The sequence below is a fragment of the Armigeres subalbatus genome, chromosome 2 (assembly GCF_024139115.2).
Source record: "Armigeres subalbatus isolate Guangzhou_Male chromosome 2, GZ_Asu_2, whole genome shotgun sequence".
Lineage (NCBI taxonomy): Eukaryota > Metazoa > Arthropoda > Insecta > Diptera > Culicidae > Armigeres > Armigeres subalbatus.
The window spans coordinates 83,797,046-83,823,469 of record NC_085140.1 but is presented as its reverse complement, the minus strand read 5'-3'; the positions used below and the strand labels follow the sequence as shown (position 1 = coordinate 83,823,469).

At 39.9% G+C, this 26,424-nt stretch overlaps 2 protein-coding genes across 3 annotated transcripts in view; one reads left to right on the top strand and one right to left on the bottom strand.

Annotated features, from left to right (window-relative positions):
* The window catches only part of LOC134214641 (uncharacterized), a 205,824-nt gene extending 181,550 nt beyond the window's left edge, over positions 1 to 24,274 (bottom strand). Inside the window, exons 1-2 of one of the 2 annotated variants that reach the window (XM_062693964.1) lie at positions 23,817 to 24,274; positions 23,645 to 23,741 (exon numbers count right to left, since the gene is read on the bottom strand). In XM_062693964.1, coding sequence (XP_062549948.1) covers positions 23,737 to 23,741; positions 23,817 to 24,270 — 459 coding nt within the window. In that variant the 5' untranslated portion in view covers positions 24,271 to 24,274 and the 3' untranslated portion in view covers positions 23,645 to 23,736. Of the gene's footprint in view, positions 1 to 23,644; positions 23,742 to 23,816 lie in introns of those variants that run through there. The other variant, XM_062693963.1, reaches the window with a different exon arrangement.
* On the top strand, positions 6,429 to 10,354 carry LOC134214630 (sugar transporter SWEET1-like). Its single transcript, XM_062693952.1, has 3 exons — positions 6,429 to 7,215; positions 9,532 to 9,651; positions 9,720 to 10,354. Exons 1-3 carry the CDS (start codon positions 6,760 to 6,762, stop codon positions 9,819 to 9,821), a joined length of 678 nt encoding a protein of 225 aa, XP_062549936.1. The 5' UTR covers positions 6,429 to 6,759; the 3' UTR covers positions 9,822 to 10,354.
* Positions 24,275 to 26,424: the final 2,150 nt, after the last annotated feature.

The window sequence follows — 26,424 nt, the reverse complement described above, 5'->3', positions numbered from 1 at the left end:
TCATAAGTTAGTTCATTGGATATGCCAAAGTCGTTTCGAAAATTGGTATTAAAATGATCTGAGATCCAGGACGATTTGAAGACATGTAACACAGTCGGAATCGAAATGTTGAACAGAACTTCTTGGAAAATTGTTCAAAAGACTATCAGAGTAACCTTGAAAATATTTTAGTATGGCATCATTTGTTTCAACGATTCGGCCCACTGTAGAAGTAATGAGTGAAATCTTATGGGCTCAATAGACCTGCTGGGATATTCAACGATGCACGAATACGTCGTTCTGGGCTTGGTTGATCGGGTATATCACATGTTCTGAAATCCAGGACGTTTTGAAGACCCTGAAATAGTTTACGTTTATTCAAAACTCGGTCAATTCTTGTCTTACGATCACATAGATATTTTTGAATATATATCTCAGCTTAGGACATTTTGTTTGTAGACATATTTCCTAATACATTCGAGGATATGTACTCCAGAACAGCTTGGACGGCCTGGAACATTCGAAAAAGTATTTCAACGATTTTTCAGTTATATCAGAACGTTAGATAACAATGTAACCCTTCGTTCTGAAGTAATAAAGTACAAACAAACCCGCATCTTGTCACTTTTATTTTGATGAGGGGGAATCGGTGAAGAGAATCCCCTCTGGTTAGTTACGCCCAAGGTGAATACAAACAGGTGTAGCAGTATGCCAATTTCATGATTCAGCCATCTTGGATTTTTATATGGGGCAGCAACCGAGTTTTTTTTATGTTTTGCACTGAGAATGAATTTTTCACCCCCGCGCTAGTCTCTCCCATCTACTGTCGAAGTGAGTGAACCCTGATATATGAACCCTGGTTACGCCCTTATTACTGCTATTGCTTGAAATATTATAAATACAACATTTGGCAAAAAACTACCCCAAGTCACTTTACTGTAAAAGCTAAATCTCTTAAAAAAATGATTGAATTTTGTTGTTGATAAAAACGAAATAATTTTGTTGACGAAATCGGAGCGTGACAAAATCGAAACATACAGGGGTCTGACAAAAAGGTTGAAATAGGCAAAAATTTGTCGAAGCTTAAATCAGCATAACTTTGGATAGAATAGTCCGATTCTGATGAAACAGGATTGGCCATTGGTCATCGGAGATGTTCCGGGTTTTCCGAGGGTATGTCTGAAATGCATTTATACTTCTGCTTGTTTTTTTATGTGACGTTTACTCGCATCATGTTTTATGCTTTCCCCAGAAACTAGAACTAATATGCTGACCAATGCTGGCTGCAGATCAAAAATCCGTTAGGTATAAGCAGAGATATGGCCATTTTCGTTAAAACGGTCCCGGAAACAGATCGGAATAATACGAGTATCTAACTTCATGGCTTAGGGAGACAATGATTACAGAAACATTTACAGAATGAAAGGGTCCACTGCCACCCATATAGCAGGTTCCAAGGGCCTTCCGGGAGGTGCCGGTTTTGCCACCATCTGGAACCATGCATATATGGATGTCAAATTCATGTTTTCCAAAGACAATGAATATAGGATCTTTATTAAAAATACATTTTGAGGACTGTAAGACTCTCTGGTTCCGGGTGTTCTGCGAAAGTGACATTTGTTCAGGGTATATGGCCCATCCCGTACCGTTTTCACGAAAATGGCCATATCTCTGCTTATACCTAACGGATTTTCGATCTGCAGCCAGCATTGGTCAGCATATTAGTTCTAGTGGAGCGTAAGGTGCTGCGGACAATACTCGGCGGTAAACAGGAGAACAGTATCTGGCGGCGTCGCATGAATCACGAATTGTACCAGGTGTATAAAGGGCTGGATATTATTAAGCTTATACAACACGGCAGACTACGGTGGGCTGGTCACGTTGTTCGTATGCCGGAAGAACGTCAAGCGAAGATAATATTTAGTAGAGAACCCGGAAGAGGCCGCAGGCTTCATGGAAGGCCGCGTACACGATGGCTTTTTGCAGTTGAAGAGGACCTGAGGGCGTTCAATGTTCAGGGCGACTGGAAGCGATTGGCCCAGGATCGAGTCCAGTGGAGAAGGATACTCCATTCGGCGTAGGTTCATCGAAGAGCTGTAGCCCATAAAGTAACAAGTAACATTAGTTCTAGTGGAACATGATGCGAGTAAACGTCACATAAAATAACAAGCAGAAGTGAAAATGCATTTTTGACATACCCTCGGAAAACCCGGAACATCTCCGGTGGCCGATGGCCAATCCTAAGTTTTGCATGAGGACTAGAAGAGTTTCCGCATCCGATGGTACCGGTTTCATCAAAATCGGACTATTCTACGCAAAGTTATGCTGATTTGAACTTTGACAAAATTTTGCCTATTTCAACCTTTTTGTCTAACCCCTGTATATGTAAAAATAGCCAGCATGAGTTAACCACCAGGTTTTCTCAACAGCAGGAACTTTTCACGAAAATCTATTTGGTACCAGTTATGAAGGAAGGTATCCGCTACTACCACTAACCAAATATATTTTCGATTAAAATGCTTATTTTCGAGATATTAAACTTTAGATGCCTTTCGCCATACTGATTTCAGAAACTCCTAGTGTGCCGCATTCAGCAGGGACGGATTCTTTCAAGTTGGCTCGCAAAGCTTACAAGAAGGCCCTACGATCTGCTGAACGATCCGGCTGGAAAAACCTTTGTGCAAATGTTTCCAATTTGAGTGAAGCCAGTCGATTGAATAAAATTCTTGCGAGATCCAAGGATTTCCAAGTTGGCGAAATTCGCAAGCCAAATGGCGACTACACTTCTTCTGATGAAGAATCGTTAGAGCACTTATTTGATACGCACTTCCCTGGATGTGTCGATATAACATCTTCGGATGATTCTGATGTCTTTTCATGTAGCTATGGGTCTCGGGCTCAAGCACGTAGAATCATAACTACTGAATCGATTCAATGGTCAATGGCTTAACAGTTTTGCTCCCTACAAATCTCCAGGGGAGGATGGGATTTATCTCGTTCTACTTCAGAGAGGTTTTGAGCATATCAAACATAACTGGGGTCGTGAGATCAAACCCCACCGAAGGGGCGGTTACCCTCCAATACCTTTTCCGAACTAAATCTATCACATGTTGTATATATGCATAATCAAGTTTCAGACATAGTAATTAATTTCCACTCCGGGTGGCTTAATACCCGGCATATAGGCAATTAACTTTGAATGTACATATCAAACATGTTTTGAAAAAGCTTTTAGTATGCAGTTTTGCTACTGGGTATATTCCCATATCCTGGCAGGATGTCACTGTAAAGTTTATCCCAAAAGGAGGACGTGCTTCGTATGAAGAAGCAAAGAGTTTTAGACCCATCAGTCTGACCTCATTTCTTCTGAAATGCTTAGAACGTATTATCGATCATCACATTCGTGATGACTGTTTGGCAAACATGCCTCTTCATGTTAATCAACATGCTTACCAATCTGGAAAGTCCATCGTGACTCTTCTACACAAGGTTGTGTACGATATCGAGAAAGCATTCGCTCAAAAGCAATCGTGCTTGGGTGCTTAGATATTGAAGGTGCTTTCGACAACGTGTCTTTCGATGTAATATTGGAGGCCTCATGATGTCATGAGCTACCTAATATTATTACCAAATGGATTCACCAGATGCTTAAAAACCGACATCTCTACTCGACATTACGTCAAGCAGCGATTAGGAAATTAAGTGTCTGCGGATGCCCTCAAGGGGGAGTATTATCTTCCCTTTGATGGAATCTCGTTGCAGATACGCTATTGACGTTACTCAATAATGGCGGTTTTCCTACCTATGGATTTGCCGACGGCTATCTAACATTGATAGTGGGTTTGTGCAGGTAGTTGAAAGTTGGTGTCGCCAATATGGCCTTTCGGTCAATCCGAATAAAACATCTATTGTTCTTTTCACGGAAAAACGTAATCGTAATGATATTCGTCCATTACATCTTTTTGGTTCTTGGTAAAACTTGGGGTCTTAAACCCAAATATATCAAATGGATTTACAGTTGTACGACCAATTTTAGCTTATGGATGTAAAAGGGGAAAGTGAGGACAATTCAGTCTAAATTAGGCCATCTTCAAAGGATGTGCCTAATGGCAATGACTGGTGCGTTCTCTTCAACGCCCACGGCTGCTCTCGAAGTTCTCTTCGACGTGGCCCACTACACATACATCTCAAACAAGAAGCATTTTCTTGTACTTTTTTTTTTCTTATGGAAGAGAATCCTGTAAACCGCAGTTCTACACACACTTCGTTGTTACCGCTTATGGTTAATTGGGACAAAATTTTCCTTGCTCTAAGTGATCTCACACTTCTTCTTCTTATTGGCATTACATCCCCACACTGGGAGAGACGCTTCGCAGCTTAGTGTTCATTAAGCACTTCCACAGTTATTAACTGCGAGGTTTCTAAGCCAGGTTCCATTTTTGCATTCGTATATCATGAGGCTAACACGATGATACTTTTATGCCCAGGGAAGTCGAGACAATTTCCAATCCGAAAATTGTCTAGACCGGCACCGGGAATCGAACCCAGCCACCCTCAGCATGGTCTTGCTTTGTAGCAGCGCGTCCTACCGCACGGCTAAGGAGGGCCCCTGATCTCACACACGTTAGTAGTTTTCCTTATAGGACATTTTCAACACAATTCCCCTCGCGGGATGAGTGGACATCTGGCTGTTTGGAGAGAAGTATGTCGGACAGCATTGTTTGTTACACTGACGGCTCCCTCCTCGAAGGTAGAGCAGGTGCAGGCGTCTATTCGCGTGAGCTGAGATTGGAACAGTCACACTCATTGGAACGTGAGCTGAGATTGGAATTCAGTTAATACTTTACACCTTATATGGGTACCTGGCCATTCTTCCATAGCTGGAAACGAATTGGCTGATGACTCGTAATGGAGCATCACATGATTTTATTGGTCCTGAGCCAGCTATTCCAATATCCAAGTGTTGGGTGAAGCTTTTGATCAACTCTTGGGCTGTCACTCAGCACAAATGGCATTGGAGTAGTCTGGATTCATGTCATCAAACAAAATTGTACATCCGGGAGCCATCTCCGGTCGTAGCAAGCTATTTAGCTAGTCTGTCTAAACAGAACTGCAATTTCTTAGTCAAGGCCTTGACAGGTCACTGCCGACTGAACTAGCACATGGCAAATATTCAACGCGTTGAATCATCTGTTTGTGATAGTTATGAATCCGATTATGGAACTTCTTATCATCTAATATGTAACTGCCCAGTCTATGCACAATTACGCTTCCAAATATTTGGTAAAAACTTACTTAGTGAAATTGACTTCAGAAACCTGAACCTTCAGAGTATTTTGTCGTTCATAACCCGTTGTGGTAAGGAGCTTCAAGCTTTTGTACGCTTATGCGTTGTATGCCCTCTTCAAACATTCCCTTTGTTCTCCCATCCACATTCCTTTCCTTTTTGTTCACTTTCTTTTCCGTCAGCTGTGTGATGAAAAAGGTTGTGAAAGCGATGGCACAAATCTCCCAAATTGAGGTGAACGTGCCCCTGGAGCCGAAGTTCTGATACCTGATACCTATATATGTAAAAATAGCCAGCATGAGTTAACCACCTGTAGTTTGTATGGCGAAAGACATCTAACGCAGGTTTTCTCAACAGCAGGAACTTTCACGAAAATCTATTTGGTACCAGTTATGAAGGAAGGTGTCCGCTACTACGCCTACCAAATATATTTTCGATATGAAACTTTAGATGCCTTTCGCCTTACTGATTTCAGAAAGTTAACTCCTAGTGTGCCGCTGTAAGCACGCTCAAAGCAGAGGCGATTCATTATTGAAAAAGCTTGCGAGAGTTCGACTATGTGCCTGTTGCTGGGAATTTGATTCCATCAGTAAGACGAAGGTCCTTCGTAGCTTAGTAGAGAAAGCACCTGTCTAGCGTACTGCTTTCGTGGAATAAAACCCCATCGAAGGAAGTGGTTACCCTCCTACATGTTTCGAACTAAATCTGTCACATGCTGTGCATATGCAAAATCGAGTTTCAGACATAGTAATTAATAACCACTCCGGGTGGCTCAATACTCGGAATATAGTCAATTAACTTTAAATGAACCCATCTCTGTTTTGTTTGCTTGCTAGAATGAATGGCAAATAATAAAGTCGATGATTCCCAAAGCTGCTCAAAACAGAATACCACCCACTGCAACCGCCTGATGGAGACAGTGGAGACGCATGGTCTTCTGTAAATTTAAGCTTTCATGAGTTACATTTCGTTACATTATCAAAAGCTCAATTCTTTCGAAGTCAATGGCGTTACGTAGAGCTCCCTGCCCCATTCAACATCAACTAGCAGTCCTCTTCCGACCCCAAACGCTCCAACAAACCCCCCATTCACGGAATCCCCAACTTCGAATGCGAATGGTCATGCGAGGAGGAAATGCCAAATTTTGAATTGCCGCTTATGTTTATGTTGTGTTTCATTCTGTTTTAGCCACATCATTAACAATTTTTGTTTGAATTAACTCTCTTATATGTGTTGTAAATAGAATAGTCGTACCTAGTGCCAAACATGAATGCATCACACATAAACGCTTATCATTAAAAATAAAACTAAAAAGCAGTCTCGAGAAGGTTTCAGCGATAGCGCCGGTCAAGTTTTGAGTCTCGCACAGTGATGTTCGATTGAACCATCTGTTACATAACAGACGTACTGCACAGTGAACAGAGCGGCATTAGAAAGTTTATCAGCACGGGCCGATTTGTCCCCATAGTCAGTTCTTCAGGAAGGCCACCAATATGGAAGCCCTAGCCGTGGCACTGCAGCCACACAAGGATATAATCGGTCTATCTGCGGCCATCATAACGGTACTGCAATTCTTCAGCGGAGTGTTCGTGGTGAACGACATCCGCCGCAAGGGCAGTTCGGAAGGATTTTCGGCTGGACCGTTCCTCGGAGGTGCCGTGTTCAGTTTGCTCAACATCCAGTTCGGACAGATGCTGCAAGACGATGCCATGATAAAGGTCAACATGATCGGTTTGGGCTTGAACGTGGTGTACGTGTGTGCCTTCTACTGGTACACGGTGGGACCGGCCAAGAACAAGGTTTGGGGACAAATCGGTCTGGCCGGAGCGATTGCTGTCGGACTGATTGCGTACGTGCAATACGAAGACCCCAAGGTGGTCCAATTTCGCTTCGGCATGATATTGACTGTTATTCTGCTGATTCTGGTCGGGATGCCGTTACTGGGATTGGTGAGTGTAAATGTTTATCCTTTAATGGTGGAGAAATTTACTCTCCATAAATATTAAATACTAGCTGACCCGACGGACTTCGCCCCGTCCAATAACGTCACTAACAAACAAACATTCATCAGCTTTGCTCGGGTGTTGCAAATGTCACAATGAAATATTTGCAGCACCGCACTCTAGATCAATTTCCGTGCGTTTGTTTTGTTTTTCTCAATAGCTGAACAAAAAATGTATTTTAATGATTTTTTACATTTACATATTCAACAGCTTTTTGTTTACACAAACCTTGCGGATCCCAAATCGAATCGATTAGGGAAAAAATCTTGCAAATCGGTCAACCTGTTCGCGAGTTAAATCGTCAGGAAGGAAATCTCAACTCATTTTTATTATATAGAAGATATCATTGAAGAAATCAGGGTAGAAACAATTTTCATAAATAGTTAAAAGCTTCCTAAGATTTAAACTTTTTCCTTCCCACTACTTTTTTTTTTTCATAGATTCCAATAGGAAGCAATCATCTTTGAGAAAAATGGTAGAATAAATAGAATTAGGATAGTAGAAAACAATTTGACATAGGGGGAAAGACGGCTTTGGCAGGTTTTGTTCTATTATTGGCAGGGGGGTTTTTGTCGACCAAATTTTATAAAATTTGGCCACAATATTCTTTGATATGCAAAGAATGTTTGGGCCAAATTTGAGCCTAGTCAGTCATAAAAAACCCCCCTGCCAATAATAGAACAAAACCTGCCACAGCCGTAATTCCCCCTACTTAAAATTAGTGGAAAACAAAAAAAAAGTCTTGATTGTAAATCAATAGTTACTTGATTTGATACTTGATAGGGGCCCTCCTTCGCCGTGCGGTAAGACGCACTGTTACAAAGCAAGACCATGCTGAGGGTGGCTGGGTTCGATTCCCGGTGCCGGTCTAGGCAATTTTCGGATTGGAAATTGTCTCGACTTCCCTGGGCGTAAAAGTATCATGGTCAACCGTCTAAGACGAATTAAGTACTGTCCATAATTCCACCAGTTAATTTTCGTTATCTTTGCAGATACGTATTTCGACCACAACTGTGTGGTCGTCTTCAGTGTCTGCAAAGATAACGAAAATTAACTGGTGGAATTAAATGGACAGTACTTAATTCGTCTTAGACGGTTGAATACATTCCACTAAAAGAGCTTAATATATTTTTCTGAGTATCATCATCGTGTTAGCCTCATGATATACGAATGCAAAAATGGTAACTTGGTTAAGAAACCTCGCAGTTAATAACTGTGGAGGTGCTTAATGAACACTAAGCTGCGAGGCGGCTCTGTCCCAGTGTGGGGATGTAATGCCAATAAGAAGAAGAAGTTACTTGATTGTTTTTAATAGTTCCATAATTTTTACGCAAAATTGATTATATAAGCTATCCAATGCAACCATAAAGATGTGCTGAATATTTCTTTTTGTTGAAACAATTCGATAAAAATTGGAAGGTGCAAAATTTGATGGAGCTCTACACAGCTGCCATGGGAAAGAAAGGGTTGAGAATAATTCAAAACTAAAAATATTTTTGCAATTTTGTCTCTTTATTCTATGGTTCTACATTTCAACTGGAATTTGGCCGGCTTTTCAACTTAGTAGTCTATTAGCGTTCCCTCATTTATTAATTTAAAGTTTTCCTATACTCGCCATTGCATAAGTATGTATCTTGTGTGGCAAGTATAATTGATACACTATGCCAAGGGAGTCGAGAATACTTCCCATCCATAAACATTCTTGACCCGACCGAGAATCGAACTTGCCGTCTCCGGATTGGCAATCACATATCTTGCCCGGAAGGCTAAAACAAAAATCAAATATTTCCATATGAAAATCCTAATGTTTCATAAATAAATCAAAATTAGTAACTAGGTTCCATAAAAAATTAAGTTTTGATAAATAATCAACTAAATAAATTGGGGAATTTTTTTAAACAAATAGAAAAAGCAATACTTATTTTATATTTTATAATTGCCTAATGGTAACTTTTGAAAGTTTCATGAATTATTTTTACTTTGATTTTGTGATAATTGCTCGATAATATTCAAAGGGATGTCTTAAAAAGCCATTTCATGTTATGTTTTTATTTCGCCAATGGTATTATCAAATTTCGGGACAGAATTGCCCGGTATTAAGCAATATTTTTTATAAACTAAAAATCACGAAGCAGCGTGGCAATTGCAATCGAAAATCTAATGTATTTTTAATGTTTTTTTCTCTGTTGTATTATTTTTTTAAATAAAAATTTTTCATAACTATAGCAGCTGAGACAAATAAAGTTTTCTACTTTATTGCAGGGACAAATTCTAAAAAGCAAAAGCACCGAAGGACTACCATTTCCGATCATTCTTTCCGGTAGTTTTGTTTCTCTAGCGTGGCTACTGTACGGGATCGTTTTAAGGAGTGAGTTTCTTGTGGTAAGTTTTAATCAAATAATACATCCATAGCGATTCAAATAATGCGTCTACTTAACTCAACTCAACAGGCGCAAAATGCTATCGCTTTGGCATTGGGCTTGGTGCAGCTGTCGCTGTTCGTTATCTTCCCCAATAAATCGTCGGTCAAATCGAAGAAAAAGACAAACTAAAGCATCACCTGTGAAATAATTTCGAGATTATATGAACTGTTTGGATAATGACAATAATACTTTGGTATGAGGATGTTAGATTTGGGCGAAAGGGTATACCTAACCACTTTTTAAATGCTTACATTTAGATATTATAATTAATACTTTAACTTCCTTTACATTTGACGCGTAAGAGAAAAAAAAGATTCCATATTTTTAGAAAATAGAATACATAAATTTCAAATTTTACTGTAGGTTAATGTTGTTCGCGATTCATAGAATATTGAGCAACGTTGACGGAACGATTGAAGACAATAAAAATAAAGTTTTCTATAGAAAATGAAGAAACTGTACCATTTAAACAAATAGGGAGATGAAATAATATTTTTATAGTTATTATGTGCAGTTTACTACGGCAACTAAGCGAAAAAGTAATGTAGGAATCGCTTTCATACGAAAAATAAAATGTTATAGAACTGTTGCTCAAAGAAAATACATATTTTCCAGTAATAAAATTATTCTATTGTTATGAATTAAACTCAAACAGATAAAAATATTATTAATCCTGAAATATATCACAGTAAGCGAAAAGCTCCGTAACATGGCAAAAGGGCGGGTGATGATGATGATGTTTGTCCCTCCGCATACGTCTCATTTTATCAGTAAGTTAATGCGCTTAGTTGGAGGCAGTCAGCTCAATAATAATCCCCTTAAAAGTGAGATGAGAAATTTATTTTCCGCCATACAACGTACAATGGACTACTAAGGCTCTTCTCGTGGCGCTCACGGAGATGCAGAGGATTCATCGGTCTCTTGTTGTAATAATTTTCCTCTCCTTATCCTAAATTGACTGTGAGGACGTGGCCGGCATCGTTATTGGTCTTGAATTAATGAAACTCCACAGTGAGTACAGTGAGAATAGTTTTCTAATCCCAAGAAGGCTGTTCAACTGGTGAGCTGTGCTTATTTTTGTTTCTCGGTCAATCAAGTCTAGCAACTGTGAAGTGTATAGTCAATCAAGTTAAGCTTCTTCTGCACAATTTTTTTTTCGTTTTTGGCCACTGAGTTATTGTTGGCTTTAATCCCCATTTTTTACCGAAGATCATCGCCTTACTTGTCCATAAAGCATTTGTAGCTTTGCTAAGTGCTTCTTCGAGATGTAAGTTCTAATTAAGCTTACTGTCATGTCGAACTCCAAGATGCGGTTCCTTTCAATTAATCGCCTACTTTGAGCACAGCCGAAGTTAACTTTCGGAAATCAGTATGGCGAAATGCATCTAAAGTTTAGTATCTTGAAAATAATCACCTTAATCGAAAAAATATTTGGTAGGGGTAGTAGCAGACACCTTTCTACATAACTGGTAACAAATAGATTTTCGCGAAAAATTCCTGCTGTTGAGAAAACCTGCGTTAGATGTCTTTCGCCATACAAACTTCAGGTGGTTAACTCATGCTGGCTATTTTTACATATACGTTACACACTTACCTCATTTCACCGTATTCGGTAAATTTTACCGAAATCTCAACAGCAGAACTGTTCGGTAATTTATTTTACAGATTTTTTGTAATTTTTTCCATTGCTCAACTGTCAAAATCACCGAAAATCAGTTAAATTATTTACCGAACAGTTCTGCTGTTGAGATTTCGGTAAAATTTTACCGAATTCGGCGATTTATTTTAAGTGTGTAGCGCCTGGATACGGCAGTGGCGAGTAGGAAACCAACCACTGTATGTGATTCATTCCAAAACAGGAAATGAATTTGAAAATCGCAGTGTGCCTTGGGTGAAAATTAGGGTTGCGGTACCGGTACCGAAAATACCGGGAATACCGACGATTGGTCAAAAAACATAATAAAACATAACCAATGATGCAATGAGGCGTAAACAAAAACACTTTCAAAAAAATATAACTTGAAAACGGAAGGATGGAGAAGCAATAAAGATCAAGTTAAAAAGTATGAATTTTCACCTCAATTCTTACTTCTCACAACTTGGTCCTCTTACTTCGGTTCACTTCTCACTTCACTCTTATCATTATTCTCTTCTCACTTCTCACTACTCACTTTGTGCTTCTCATTTCTTACCATTCACTTCGCTCTTTTCGCTCCTCACTTCTCCCTTCACACTTTTCGCTTCGCGTTCCTCATTTCTCACTTTTAACTTCTCGCTCCGTATTTCTCATTTTTCTATTCTCATTTTTTACCTTTCACTACTTACTACTCACTACTCAAACTTTTCACTCCTAACTTCTGACTTCTCACTTTTCACTTCTCAATTCTTACTTCTTACTTCACACTTCTTCCTTCTCGCTTTTTACTTTTCTTTTCTCACTTTTCATTTTTCATATCTCACTTTACAGTTCTTACTTCGAATTTGTCACTTCTCACTTCTTATCTTTAACTTCTTACTTCTCACTTCTGGCTTCTTACTTTTTACTTCTCATTTTCACTTTCACTTCCCACTTTTCATTTCTCACTTTTTACTTCTCACTCCACAGTTCTCACTTCTAACTTCTCACTTTTACTTCTCAATTCTTACTTCTCACTTTTCACTTTTTACTTCTCACTTTTCAATTCTTACTTCATACTACTCACTTTTCCCTTTTTACTTTCTTTTCTCACTTCTTACTTTTCGCTTCTCACTTTTCACCTCTCACTTCTCAAACTTTCCACGCCTAACTTCTGACTTCTGACTTCAATTCTCAATTCTTACTTCTTACTTCACACTTCTTTCTTCTCACTTTGTGGAGATCGCAGTGTGCCGCGCGCGAGTATTGACGTTTAAATATTTGCTCCCGTGATTTTTTTTTTGTTCGGGCCACTTCGTCGTTTTTGTGCAGGTTCTTCTGAAAGTGAAAAGAAAATGCTCCATTTCAGCATTCTGGTCATTTTTGGATTGTAGGATATACGGCGTTTTTTCGGTTGATTTTCGCATTACGTGACGTCATCTCGCGCCGTACGAAAGTTGACCAGTGCGGTTGGGGTCAGAATCGGGTACCATAGACCGGAAACAGACCTGATCTAGCCACAGGAGTCGGAGTTTGAACCGTTTTGCTTCCTTCCCGGTCAGGCATTAGTGCAGGGGGTTATTTCTTATCACTCGGTGCATGCGTGTGGTGCTTTTCGTTTGTACTAGTAAAAAGTTTCATTGTGAAACAAATTGATTTCTACGGTGTGCCGCGTTTCCGTGGTACAGTGTTTACGGTGCGACCTAGGATAGGATGCGACAACTCAATTGAGACTGCCTTGTTGTTTTTTAGTCGGTTGCTCTGACGAGGTTCGGCTGTTCGGCCACATTGAGAGTTGACGTAAAGTCAATGTCCACTTCTCTCCACGAACAGCCTAGATAGCCGTGTGGTGTCGGCAGCTGCTTATCTGGCTAGGAATAACATTACGGATTGCCTGTTCCAGTGATAAAAGTCCACCATACAGGTGACCCCTAACCCCTAACCGCAAACGGAGCCTGTGAAGCACCAGGGCCCCCTTCACAGTATTTTAGCCCTCGCTGTGCTAACCGGAGATATGGCGTAGTTGACTTTTACTTCTCCGAGATAATCGGCTACTCTTATTCAACCTCATCGTGAGGTTAAATAAGAGTAGGGTTATGAATATTGAATATGTTCAATCAAAGTTAATTGCCTATTTCCGGGGATTAAACCACCCGACTTGGACGTTAATTTACAACGTTATGAAAACTCATATGTGAATATGTACGTTATGTGGAAGATATTGATTTGGAAAATGTATTGGAGGTAACCACTTTCCCTTCGATGGGACTCGAACCCATGACCCTACAGTACGCTAGACTGGTGCTTTAACCAACTAAGCTACGAAGGACCTCCGTCGGCCTTCGCAACCTAGCGGCTACTGAACGAGCTCGAGATTCCCAAATTGGACGCATAGTCAAATCACTCGCAATCCATTTCTCAAGCCAATACTTCCACATGTGTATTGTACACGTCCACATTAGAGGAGCGTGAGTATTTAGAATGTCTGGCGGCTATACACATGTGGAAGTATTGGCTTGAGAAATGGATTGCGAGTGATTTGACTATGCGTCCAATTTGGGAATCTCGAGCTCGTTCAGTAGCCGCTAGGTTGCGAAGGCCGACGGAGGTCCTTCGTAGCTTAGTAGGTTAAAGCACCAGTCTAGCGTACTGTAGGGTCATGGGTTCGAGTCCCATCGAAGGGAAAGTGGTTACCTCCAATACATTTTCCAAATCAATATCTTCCACATAACGTACATATTCACATATGAGTTTTCATAACATTGTAAATTATGAATATGTGTTTTAATTAGTTTTCAACAAATTGTCACCTATATGGATTCGCATTATGCGTTTTTTACAATGTGCTTTGTGTATGTTATCTATATGGATTCGCATTATACGTTTTGCACAGTGTACTCTGTGTCTCGTCCTTGACGTCTGGCTTCGGCTTCTCTTGTTCAATCTCAACGTGAGGTTAAATAAGAGTGGGGTTATGAATATGTGTTTTACTTAGTTTTCAACAAATTGTCACCTATATGGATTCGCATTATGCGTTTTTCACAGTGTACTCTGTGTCTCGTCTTTGACGTTCGGCTTTGGCTACTCTTGTTCAATCTCAACGTGAGTGTGGGGTTAAGAATATGTGTTTTACTTAGTTTTTCAACAAACTTCCACCTATATGGATTCGCATGATGCATTTTTTACAATGTACTTTGTGTTTGTCACCTATATGGATTCGCATTATGCGCTTTTCACAGTGTACTCTGTGTTTCGTATTTGACGTTCGGCTTCAGCTACTCTTGTTTAATCTCAACTTGAGGTTGAATAAGGGTGGGATTATGAATGTTTTTTACTTAGTTTTTCAACAAATTTTCACCTATATGGATTCGCATTATGCATTTTTTTTACAATGTACTTTGTGTATGTTACCTATGTGGATTCGCATTATGCGTTTTTCACAGTGTACTCTGTGTTTCGTTCTTGACGTTCGGGTTCGGCTACTCTTGTTCAATCTCAACGTGAGGTTCAACAAGAATGGGGTTATGAATATGTGCTTTACTTAGTTTTCAACAAGTTGCCACTTATATGGACTCGCATTATGCGATTTTTACAATGTACTTTGTGATTGTCACCTATAAGGACTGTTCATTAAAGAAAGTGGACGTCTGTTTTTCAAAGCAACATGTTTATTTTGTAACAAATTCATAAGGTTGCTTTATATAAATGACAATCAACATACATGTGAACGAATTCACGTGATTTTGAATATTTACTTCTCTTTTCTGAAGAATGCTCGGACTTATCTCTTGACAGCTTCCATTAGATTCTGCACAACTTCTTCCGTAACTTTTCATTGTACGCAGACCAAATTTTCTTGAAGCAGTCAACAGAGCTTGCTTCTCTCCCATCTACCTTAAGATGCCGCGTAATTATTGTCCAGTATTTTTCGATAGGACGCAGTTCAGGGCAGTTTGGTGGATTTAGGCATTTTCGACAAATTGACTTTTTCGTTCTTTAGCATCTCCAACGTAGCAAAAACGTAGTGAGCCGATGCCAGATCCAGCAAAAACAATAGAGGATCCGTATGCTTTCGGTAGATGGTTAGAAGTCGATTTTTGATACATTATTTTCTTCAATTTTCACCGTTATTTGTGAAATACGGAGTCACAGGAGCAAATTGCTTGCCATACCAAAACATTTTCCCAATTTTTTTCGGTTCGGATATATCTCACGTCATAAGGCACATCTGTCCTCTGTTCAGCGTTGAAAAAGTGTGGCCCTGGAAGTGTACTGAAGTCCAATTTGACGTATATCTCGTCGTCCATCAAAATGCACTGTACCATTTGTGCAGAATTAATCTGCGACCGACCTATCGTTCGGAATTTCTAAGGTTTTTCCAAATTGTTCAGGTGTGCTGCTAAAGTAAACAATTTCTTTACACTCAGAGCGAAAATTACCAATTTTTCGTTAAGTTTTAACCTTAAACCATTCATAAAAAGGTGTCCACTTACTTTAATGAACAGTCCTTATGGATTCGCAATATGCGTTTTTCACAGTGCACTCTGTGTTTCGTCTTTGACGTTCGTCCATTGTTACGTCCTCTGTGTTTTTGTGACACCTCTCTTTAGTCCCTAGCTAAATGCGTGTGAGTCTACATAATTGGCTTTCCTATAAATGGTTACATTCTCCTTTCCAACTTCACTTCCTCTTCTTTTCCCCTTTTCACTTCCTTTTTCGTCAGGTAAATGATGAGAAAGGCCAGTGAAGGCGATGGGACAAATCTCCCAAATTAAGGGGAACGTGCCTCCTGAGCCGTCGTTCTGATACCTGATACCTGATACGGTGTGCCGCGTTTTCCGTGGTACAATGTTTACGGTGCGACCTAGGATAGGATGCGACAACTCAATTGAGACTGCCTTGTTGTTTTTTAGTCGGTTGCTCTGACGAGGTGGTCGCCAGTGCAGCCAAAGTAATTTGGTTCAAAATCTTCCAAATATCATGTATCGAAACTTGATGTTTTTCTTTCCGTTCCATCCATTATTTATGTAAGAGAAGTGAAAGACTAACAGAGAGAAGTTTTCGCTAATATAAATATGACTTTGAGATCGAAATTGACAGAAAGGTGAATCGTAATGCTTGAAATCAACAGTTTTAAACCTTTACAACCCTTGAGAATAATTAATATGTCATCTGCAGTTCAATATGAATTTATTTTTTACCAAAAAACTGGAACTCAAACATTTACGTATTTTGCCTAATATCAACTTTGCAAACCTGCAATACGGCCAAACTAACAACATGCTGCCCTACGAAAATCGCGCCATCAACAATCGAAGTAATCGATTGTCATTTTCAACTAATCAGCAACCGGTACAATTATGACAGCAAATCGGTACGATTTTTACTGACTACTTGGCACATCCTATCCTAAGGTGCGACAGGCTGTGGGGGAGAGTGTTTTAACCTTGGTTTTAACAGCTTTTGTAATAGTTAAAATAGTGTCATTTGCTAGTCGTGTGTTAATTTCGAACAAAAACATGAAAGAATAGCTACATTTTTTTAAAATTTCTTTGACTTCAATAAATTTGTGTATCCCGGATTTTTTTTTTAATTTGGTGACATATTTAAATGAAATTCATTTTTTTGTTTGTTAAGTGATCTACTTCTAAAAAGTTATTAAGTTATATTTATTTTATGTGAAAGTTGTTGAAGAAAGTTATATCGGTTGATACGCTGTGAGTTTGTTTCATCCTAAAATTCCTACATTTGTGTCCATCTTTTTCTCGCATCTTGTACCACCACTTGATAGTGTAGACGAGCGGAGACACGGTTGAGTCATTTCGATTTACGATGTTTTTCCGTTTTTTTTCACAGTGTACCACGCGAATATGACGTCCGTGGCTTAACCCTTTCCTTCCCAACTTTCCAACTTTATGGTTTCATTAGACTGCAAATGTTAAAATAGAGAAACTATTGAAAACAATCAAGTAACTATTGATTTACAATCAAAAACTTTTTTTTCTTTTTCCACTAATTTTAGCTATGCCGAATAATTTTTATTCTAGCATTTTTTCCATAGATGATTCCTTCCTATTGAAAACTTTGAAAAAGGTCGTGGGAAAGAGAGGGTTAAATTGCACTCGTGACGACATGCTCGTTTGGCTACACTGACAGTTTGTTTGGCTGCTCTCGCCTTCTCCTCGGCTCGTCTGTGGAGTGTATAGTGTCTATAATTGATAGTGACTATGCGCATACGTGTTCCGAACTCGACAGTGGGACCGACTTCAATGTGCCGTACTCTTCAAACGATAGGAGAAAACTACGGGGTACTGTCGGAGTTGACTTCGATTTATGCTGCCTTTCAGAGATATATTTTCTGGAACAATCGTCGGGCTCTGAAAATAGATTTTTTAAACATTTTCCAAACAGGAATCAAATTAGGCCATTTCAAAAAGTGGATGGACAGAAATTACAACAAAGATTTGATTTGATTAAACTCACGCAAATCAACACCACCAACAGGTAGCCGTAGCCTCCCCCTATCTGTCTATGGTGATGGTTTGCGTGGGAGGGTTATCAGATCGGACAAATCGACGTTTGAATCTTTGTTTACAAAATCACATACCTACGTCCTTTTGAATAAGTACCCGAGATTTGTTTATTTCTCCGCTAGCTTAAGACTACTGTTTTTATAATGCTACATATTTTTACTATACACGAAAGCAACACTTATCATAATATCTATTGAAACGCTTTGAAATGCTAAAACGCTTTCAATTTATTGGCAAGAATGATCATGTGGAATAAATTCTGGAAGGAATTAGACAAGTACAAGTATAATTTTGGTACAGATTTGTCATATCAAAGTCCATTTTTCGTCATTGCAAAAAAAAAAGCGTGTGCAACTCGTTACAAAACTCGATTTTTTCAGCACTCGTTGTGTTTTAAGTTTGGATTTGAGGATTTTATTCGCGTCCGCGCGGTCAGAGTACAGTGAGTCCAAAAAGTATTCGTCTAGCTGTGCATTTTCTATAAAATGTCAAAAATAGAATCTAGTGAGCTCAAAAAAATAAAACTATTGATTACATTGTGCAGCAAAATTATCAATTCATATTTATTGTTAAAAGTCAAACAGAAAAATAAAACAATAACAAAAACAAAGGTAACAAAACATAACAATTCATTAAATACGGGCTCAAAAAGTATTCGTCTATTCAGGTTTAGCGCGCTTTTGAAACGAAAACAGGAGTTGTAGAATGGAATTCAATATTTCGTTGGATTCCCCTGTGTATCTATGACGGGCTGTAGTTCTTGTGGCATGGAACTGACCAAATTAGCCGTAACGGGGGACGGAATATTCTTCCATTCTTCTTTCAACACTAATTTCAATTCGTTGTTGTTGGAAATATGACTTTCACGAATTTCACGAAAAGTTTGTCGTCCAGAACCTTCAAATGGAGTTAAATTGGATTCATATCTTGGCTCTGAAGAGGCGTTTTGAGTTGATTGGGGTACTATAGAGTAGCTATAGCTTAGTACTTTGGGCTCTGTGCTCGAGGTAATTATCACCCCGTAAGATATATGTTCCCTGTAAGCCTAATTTCTCAGCAATGGAGTTCAAATTTTCTTTCAAAATGCGGATGAACACATTTTGTGATACATAATTTCTTCAATAATGTGAAATTTTCCCACACCGGTTGCGCTCAAGCACCTCAGAGACCATGACGGAGCCCCCACCATGCTTTACTGCTCGAAAGAGATTTTGCGGCTGTATCTCAATATTCCTTTTCCGCCACACCATACATCGGCCATTTGATCCAAATATGCTGTACTTGCTTTCGTCAGATAACATGACTTGATTCCGAAAGTCATCCTTCTTCCAACGATATTTTTAGCTGAAATCGAGCTGTTTTTGATAATTTGATGGCTCACTTGAATTTTCTTCCGTGATACTCGCCCATTATACCCATACTTTTCACAAGTATTTCTGTTCGTATTGGTTCATATCTGAGCACTTCTTCTCTCCAACTCACTTGCCTATATGGGTGAACTCGTTTTTATGGATTTTTTTTATTTTCCGCACAATAAATCGCTCATCATTATCAGTTTACCATCGCTGATGAGTACTCTGTTATTTGTTTTGATAGATTTTTGTGGCGCTGATGCGACCAATCCCCAATTAAATGGTTGAATTCTTGCTACCCTTGGTCTACCCACATTTCATGCAAAGTCATAAGTAAATTTGCACTAATTATGCAGGCGTAGAATAAGTTTTTTTTTTTCATTGGGAATCATCTTTTTACTTTTCCCACCCATGGTGCTTCTGTTTTCCGCGCCAAGTTCAAACAAACAAACAAAAACAATATTTGATCTGTCATTGAGTATTGACAAAATATTGCTAAACATCACTAGAGTGTGCTATTGTAATTACATGCGAATAAAACTATTATATTCGTGTTTCGCTCGATTATTTTCTGAATAGACGAATACTTTTTGAGCAAGCGAAATTGACGAAATTTAGATATTCTCTACATACCAGAAAAAGTAATTGAAATTTCTATTTGTTTTTGAATAATAATCATGTGTTGATAAGTTTTCTACCAAATTTAGAAGAAAGTTTTTTGATTTCACTTCTATCACGCCTAAGTTTTACATCTTACTAAGAAATATGCAGCTAGACGAATACTTTTTGGACCCACTGTATGTACAGCTAACTGAAAAACTGGTGAGTGACGCAGTCCTCTCTAGCTTAACAATGTTTGGCCCATGTGTGTGACAATGTGTGTGTATTACAGAAAGTGGGTATGATTATGTTAGGGATGTTTAAGTAAACAATTATTATTACACGCTTTCTTCTTTAAAAATTAGTAGTGCCATTGTCCATAACGATTCGGTGGTATAATCCTACGTCCACTACGAGTGGAGCGTGAGCTACTAGCTGGAGTGTCAAGCAAAGCACACTCGGGCTCTGCAGCAAATAATTGAGAGCGATTGTCTTCATCATGATCACCGTGGCCTTCAACTTCTAACTGTTGATCAGTAGGTTCGGATTTGATGCTACTTGGATTTATAGGATGACTGCCAACCCTTGGTGTACGTACACGTGGTACAGGTGGACTGACAATCCTTGGTGGACTAATTTCGGTAGCCGTGGCTTCCGGAGTTGCATTATTAGGCATCAAAGCCTGGCGACGGGCGTCATCAGGTAGACTAACAACCCTGGGTGGACTTAGATTGGAGAAGTATTTCATAGCATGATCTTAGAGTAGAACTTCACTTGGATCGGCCTCGTTGTTGATGGTACGTGTCATAAATTTCCGGTTCCGCCGATAATTATTACCAAAGGAATCTCGAATGACATAAGAACGACCATTCACGTCCCGAAATACCAAGCCGTAGTGCCACTCTCGCGCGTTCTTCCTAAAAAGAACTCTCTCACCAGGTTTAAGTATAGGTAACTGCTTGGCATGACAATCGTAGTAACCTTTCTGGATAGCACGCTTACGCCGTATTCTCTGCTGCACATTACTTTCCTCTATGGCATTTCTTTTCAATAGAGTTTCCTCAATAGGCAAACGAGTCTTCACAAGTCTTCCAAAAAATAACTGGCTGGGAGATATCTGCGTACTTGCAATCGGTGTTGTGTTGTACTCCAAAAGACGATACTGAAACTGATCAAGATCACCCGTTTCGTAACACCGCTTCAAGATGTTTTTGGCGATTGCAACTCCTTTCTCCGCAAGTCCGTTGCCTTGGGGATATCGAGGGCTGGAAAACTCGAACATAATGTTATTAAAAATGACGTATCATTCACACTCATTGGAGTTAAACGGTACATTATCGCTGCGAATCGCTGTTGGGTAACCGTAACAATTGAAAAATCGGTCGAAGAGCTTACAAACACTGCGTGTTGTTTTATCTCCCAAACGATCAGAACAGAAGAATCCGGAATACGCATCAATTAGAACTAACCAGTCATGACCGCCATATTCGTAGATGTCTGTCGAAACTCTTTGGAACGGATATTCCGGTGGTAAATCCTGCACAAGTGGCTCCTTTTGATTATTCCTTCGAAACTTCTCACAAACTGTGCAATTGGCGGTTATTTCCTTTATGTCATTAGTCATTCCAGGCCAGAAAAACTGTATCCTTGCTCGAGATAACGTTTTTCCGCTCCTAAGTGCGGTGCGTGCAGCCATTTGCATATGGTTGTTTGAAGTCCAGTCGGCACCACCAATCGATGATCCTTGAAAAGAAGCCTATTTTCAAAGTTGAGCTCTTAGCGATACTTGTAAAACAATTGACTGAAGTCGTCCAGTTTGTGATATGACGGCCATCCAGTCTCAACATAGTTGACGATACGCAGAAACCGTTCATCTTGATTTAGCTTCTCTACATACAGATCGAAATTATCCTGCGACATGCAAGCTTTTTTAACGAGGGCATGAACGATGTTATCCAAATCTTCTTGGGCTTCACCAGTGGCCGGCAAAGCGGCTCGCGAAAGGCAATCGGCCGCCAGCAAACTTTTTCCATGAGTATACACTAGAGACAGTCCAGGATACTTCTGCAAAATCAAGAACATACGTTGAAGTCGAGGTGTAACGTCATCAATATTCCTTTTGATTAAAGTTTCAAGCGGCTTGTGATCCGATTGAACTACAAACTCTCGACCGTAAATAAAGTAATGAAATCTTTGACACGCAAATACCACCGCCAGCAGTTCTTTTTCTATTTGGGCCCATCGCTGTTCGCTCTTGGTTAAAGTTCTTGACGCGTAAGCTACGGGACCATGGTCCTGAAGCAAGACGCATCCCAAACCGTCCTTGGAACTATCGGTCTGTATAATGCAGGATTTTTTCTGGATCATAAATTGCCAAACTTGGTGCACACGAAATTGTTTTCAGAAGATCATTCATTTCGCTTTCGTGAACCTCACCCCAATCCCAAACAGCATCATTATGGGTCAACCTTCGGAGATTGGCTGTTCGTTGCGAAAGGTTTGGAATAAATTTAGCCAAATACTTGCATAGACCAAGAAATCGTGTGACATCTGCAACATTTTCCGGCCGTTGCATTTCAGTAATTGCCCTAACATCCTTCCTTCTCTAAGGGCTGCACCTCACCATCGACATTTCCCATAACATTTCCCATAAATTTTATACGGTTGGTACGAAATTGTAGCTTATCCAAGTTAAATTTGACATTATTTTCCCGAGCACGCTGCATAACCTGCGACAAAATGTAATCATGGTCCGCCTCATCCGCCCCAGTAATTGCCAAATCGTCAAAGTATATTTCTACACCCGGAATATCCCCGAAAATCTGAACCATTCGACGCTGAAACATCTCAGGAGCATTGTTTAGCCCAAACGGAACTCGCGTCCAGCGATACCGTCCAAATGGAGTCATGAATGTTGTCAGGTCAGAACTTTCTCTGTCTAATTCCATCTGCCAAAAACCACTACTCAAATCAAGCACCGTAAAAACACGCTTGCCCGAAAGACGACTGAACAAGTCTTGTTGTGTTGGGATCAGATCTCGGGTACTTATTCAAAAGGACGTATGTGCTTTTGTAAATAAAGATTCAAACATCGATTTGCCCAATCTGATGGCACACCCACGAAAATCAACACCACCAACAGGTAGCTGAGTCCTCCCCCTATCTGTCCATGGTGATGGTTTGCGTGGGAGGGCTATCAGATTGGACAAATCGACGTTTGAATCTTTGTTTAGAAAATCACATACGTCCTTTTGAATAAGTACCCGAGAGATAATGTTCACGTTTAATGCATTGGTTCAACGGTTTTGGATCAAGGCAAATTCGCAACGCACCATTAGATTTTTCAATCATATTCCTGACCCAATCGGTAGGGTAATCAACACTCGCAATAATACCCTGTTCCTCCATTCGTTTAAGCTCCGCCCTTACTCTGTCATGCAATGCCAATGGAATGCGCTTTCTGTAACACAGTGTGGGGACGGAATTTTCTTTTAGTGCTATTGCACACTTGCCGGGAAACTTTCCAAGCCCCTCAAAGACATCACGGTACGCATCAACAAACTCGGCTTTAGTATTGGGAATCTGAGTAGAATTCTGCACTACACTCAATCGACTGATTAGCCCAAAGTCAACACAAGACTGCAATCCCAAAAGTGGTTCAAACCGAGAATCGACTACCAAAAACTTAGCACTATGGAGACTGCCCTTGGCAACATCGGAGCAAAGCAAATTAACTACTCCATGTATTTTAACTTTATTTGAACTACAATCCAAAACATTGGTATTGCTCACATTTTGCATTGGTATGCCAATCTTCTTCACTACATCAATCGGGATACAATTCACGTCAACGCCGGTGTCTAGTTTGAATAATACTCCCACACTTCCTACATGGTAAAGCTTTCGCCACGCCCTTGAACTTTTGCTCCCTTCGCAAGTTGAGTTTATTCTATACAAAGCAATATCAAAGCAATATACAAAGCACATCTCACACATGCAACCTGATCTGTTATCAAACACTCACCTGCGTCACTCCAATTTACCGCGAGCACTGATTTTTGTTTATTCTGTTGTCTCATCTTCGACGGCTGCTTTGTTGCGTTGTCCTCCTTCTGTTGTTCACCCGATTCCAGTCGACGACGGCAGCACTTGCTGAAATGGCCTGCACCACCACACGTAAAACATTTCACACCAACTGCCGGGCAGCTGCGACGGTGAGCTTGGTTGAATGGCTTTCTACAATTGTAGCACTGTTTACGATTGACGACAGCTACCTCCCTTCCTCCTTCATCCAACTGCTTCTCGACTGACTTTACCTCTAGCGGTCTCACTTTGCGATCCAGAATCAGCTTATTCTCCGACGCAGCTTCAAACACCTTACAGGTCTCAATGATTGCCAGCAGGTCATCTCGTCCATCGAGGAGTTTTAACTGCAGCTTTTTGTCTTGTACGCCAATAATTATCCGATCTCGCAGCATGCGATCGGAGTAGGATGTTTGACACTGTTGGCACTTGAACTCACAATATTGTATTTGTGTGCGGAGTTCCGTTTCAAACTCGGTGAATGTTTGCCTCTTTTTCTGTGCGATGGTGTTGAATTTGAATGCCTCCATCGCGATGTTTTTCCGTGGAAGGCAATAATCGTCGAATGCAGCGATCACCTTTGCAAGAGTGTGCGAGTGCTCATTCACTGTTACATTTTCAACGGCATCATCAAACGCAGCATCTTCTTCTTCGTTGCCACCAACACCAAACAAACTATCAGCACTTGCGCTGTCGGGGTAGAGCGTGAAAATTTCGACGCCACGAGGCCCGATCAGCCACAGAAAAATGGCGATTTTGTTCTCCTCACTCTCCGCTATCTTACCGTTGGCACGCAAATAGATTCCGAATGCTTGCTTCCAACGAGGCCATTCTTTGGCTAGGTTGGCACAATCGAGAGGCTGTGGCAGTCGAAGGTCGAATCCGGATGCCATCTTCGGAAATTTTCTCACAAATCCGTTTCTTTAAAATTTCGTTTGCACTAAATCGCGATAAGCTTATCACGTACACACACGCCTGAGTCCGCGAACTTCTGACACCATGTTTTAATGTTTTAAGTTTGGATTTGAGGATTTTATTCGCGTCCGCGCGGTCAGAGTATGTACAGCTAACTGAAAAACTGGTGAGTGACGCAGTCCTCTCTAGCTTAACAATGTTTGGCCCTATGGCAATGCATGGTATGATTGTGTGTGTGTTACAGAAAGTGGGTATGATTATGTTAGGGATGTTTAAGTAAACAATTATTATTACACGTAGTATTTATCCAACTCGGCAAGCCTCATTCGATAAACGTATGACACATGCTGAAAAAAATAATCTTTTTGCAACTTGTTGCACAAACTACTATTATGCAACTCATTTGAGTTCCATAATGTTCATTAAAGCCAGTAGAGCAGCAGAGGAAGATTAAGAAGCAGCCCACCCTTCTAGAGATAAAATGTTATACGAAAATAGCAGATTTTCATGACCAATTAAGAAATATCTCAAAACGGAAAGCTATCAATCGATTTTTATCTAATGTTGGATTTTTTTGTCATTGATAAAAATAAGCAGAAAAAAACGAACAGTGGGTAATGTCTGTGACATAACCGCGAAGTGGACGTAGGACTTGACTTGACCCTGTCTTTATAGATGCACAATATGTCCAAATCTCTCACATCAAATAATTTGGATAAAAAAATCGGCGCTGTATACCATTCTTTGGCAGCACCTTTTCATCAACCGACACCGAAAACTACGTCGAACAAAAATAATAAAAAACAATTCAAGAAGTACCGTTTTGCCTTAAATTCCGTTGATATTGTTTCGCTTGTCACGGTCAGAATGAAAGGAAAAAGTCGCCTCGCGCTATTTTATACCTTCTCGGCAGACCCAGCGGCAGCTCATTCGCCGGTGTCTGCACCAGTCAGAATGTGGTAATGGAATGATGCAAGAACGAAGAGGTACCCATATTTATAGGCTCCCTTGAACTCAATGTTTTTGATTGATAACAGTTTTATGCCTATTGAAATAAGTTTTTCGGGTCTTGAAAGCATGGATATGAAAGGCATACTTGAAATCTGTCGATTGAGGGGCTTACCGTAGAAATTCGTTCACTGAGACGAACGCTATTAACGTTTAAAATCTTTCAACGCAGCGTAACTTTAACTTGACTGGGTGTTGGATACCCAGCAACAGGGATGAGGATGATATCGTCTCTAGTAATCGAAGAATTAGCGTTTTTATTTTTTATATCATGTTTTTTACATCAATGAAAAAAAAATCAGCATTGGATAAAAAATCGATTGACAACTTTTTACGTTACGAAAATTGTAATAATAATATTTGTGCTGATATCGCCGAATTTTTCATGCAAATTAGATTATTGGGAAGATTTGGGCATAATGTATCTTCAAAGGCATGGTCAATTCATGTCCTACGCCCACTTCGCGGTTATGTCACAGACATTACCTACTGTTCGTTTTTTTTTGGAAATTGATCTTCCAGAAAGACATTTCCCAAAACTTTTGAATGAGATATTCTGAAGGGTTTTAAACATATTCACTTTGTCATAAAACTAACTCGATGATGTTCAGATGCATATAGGGAAG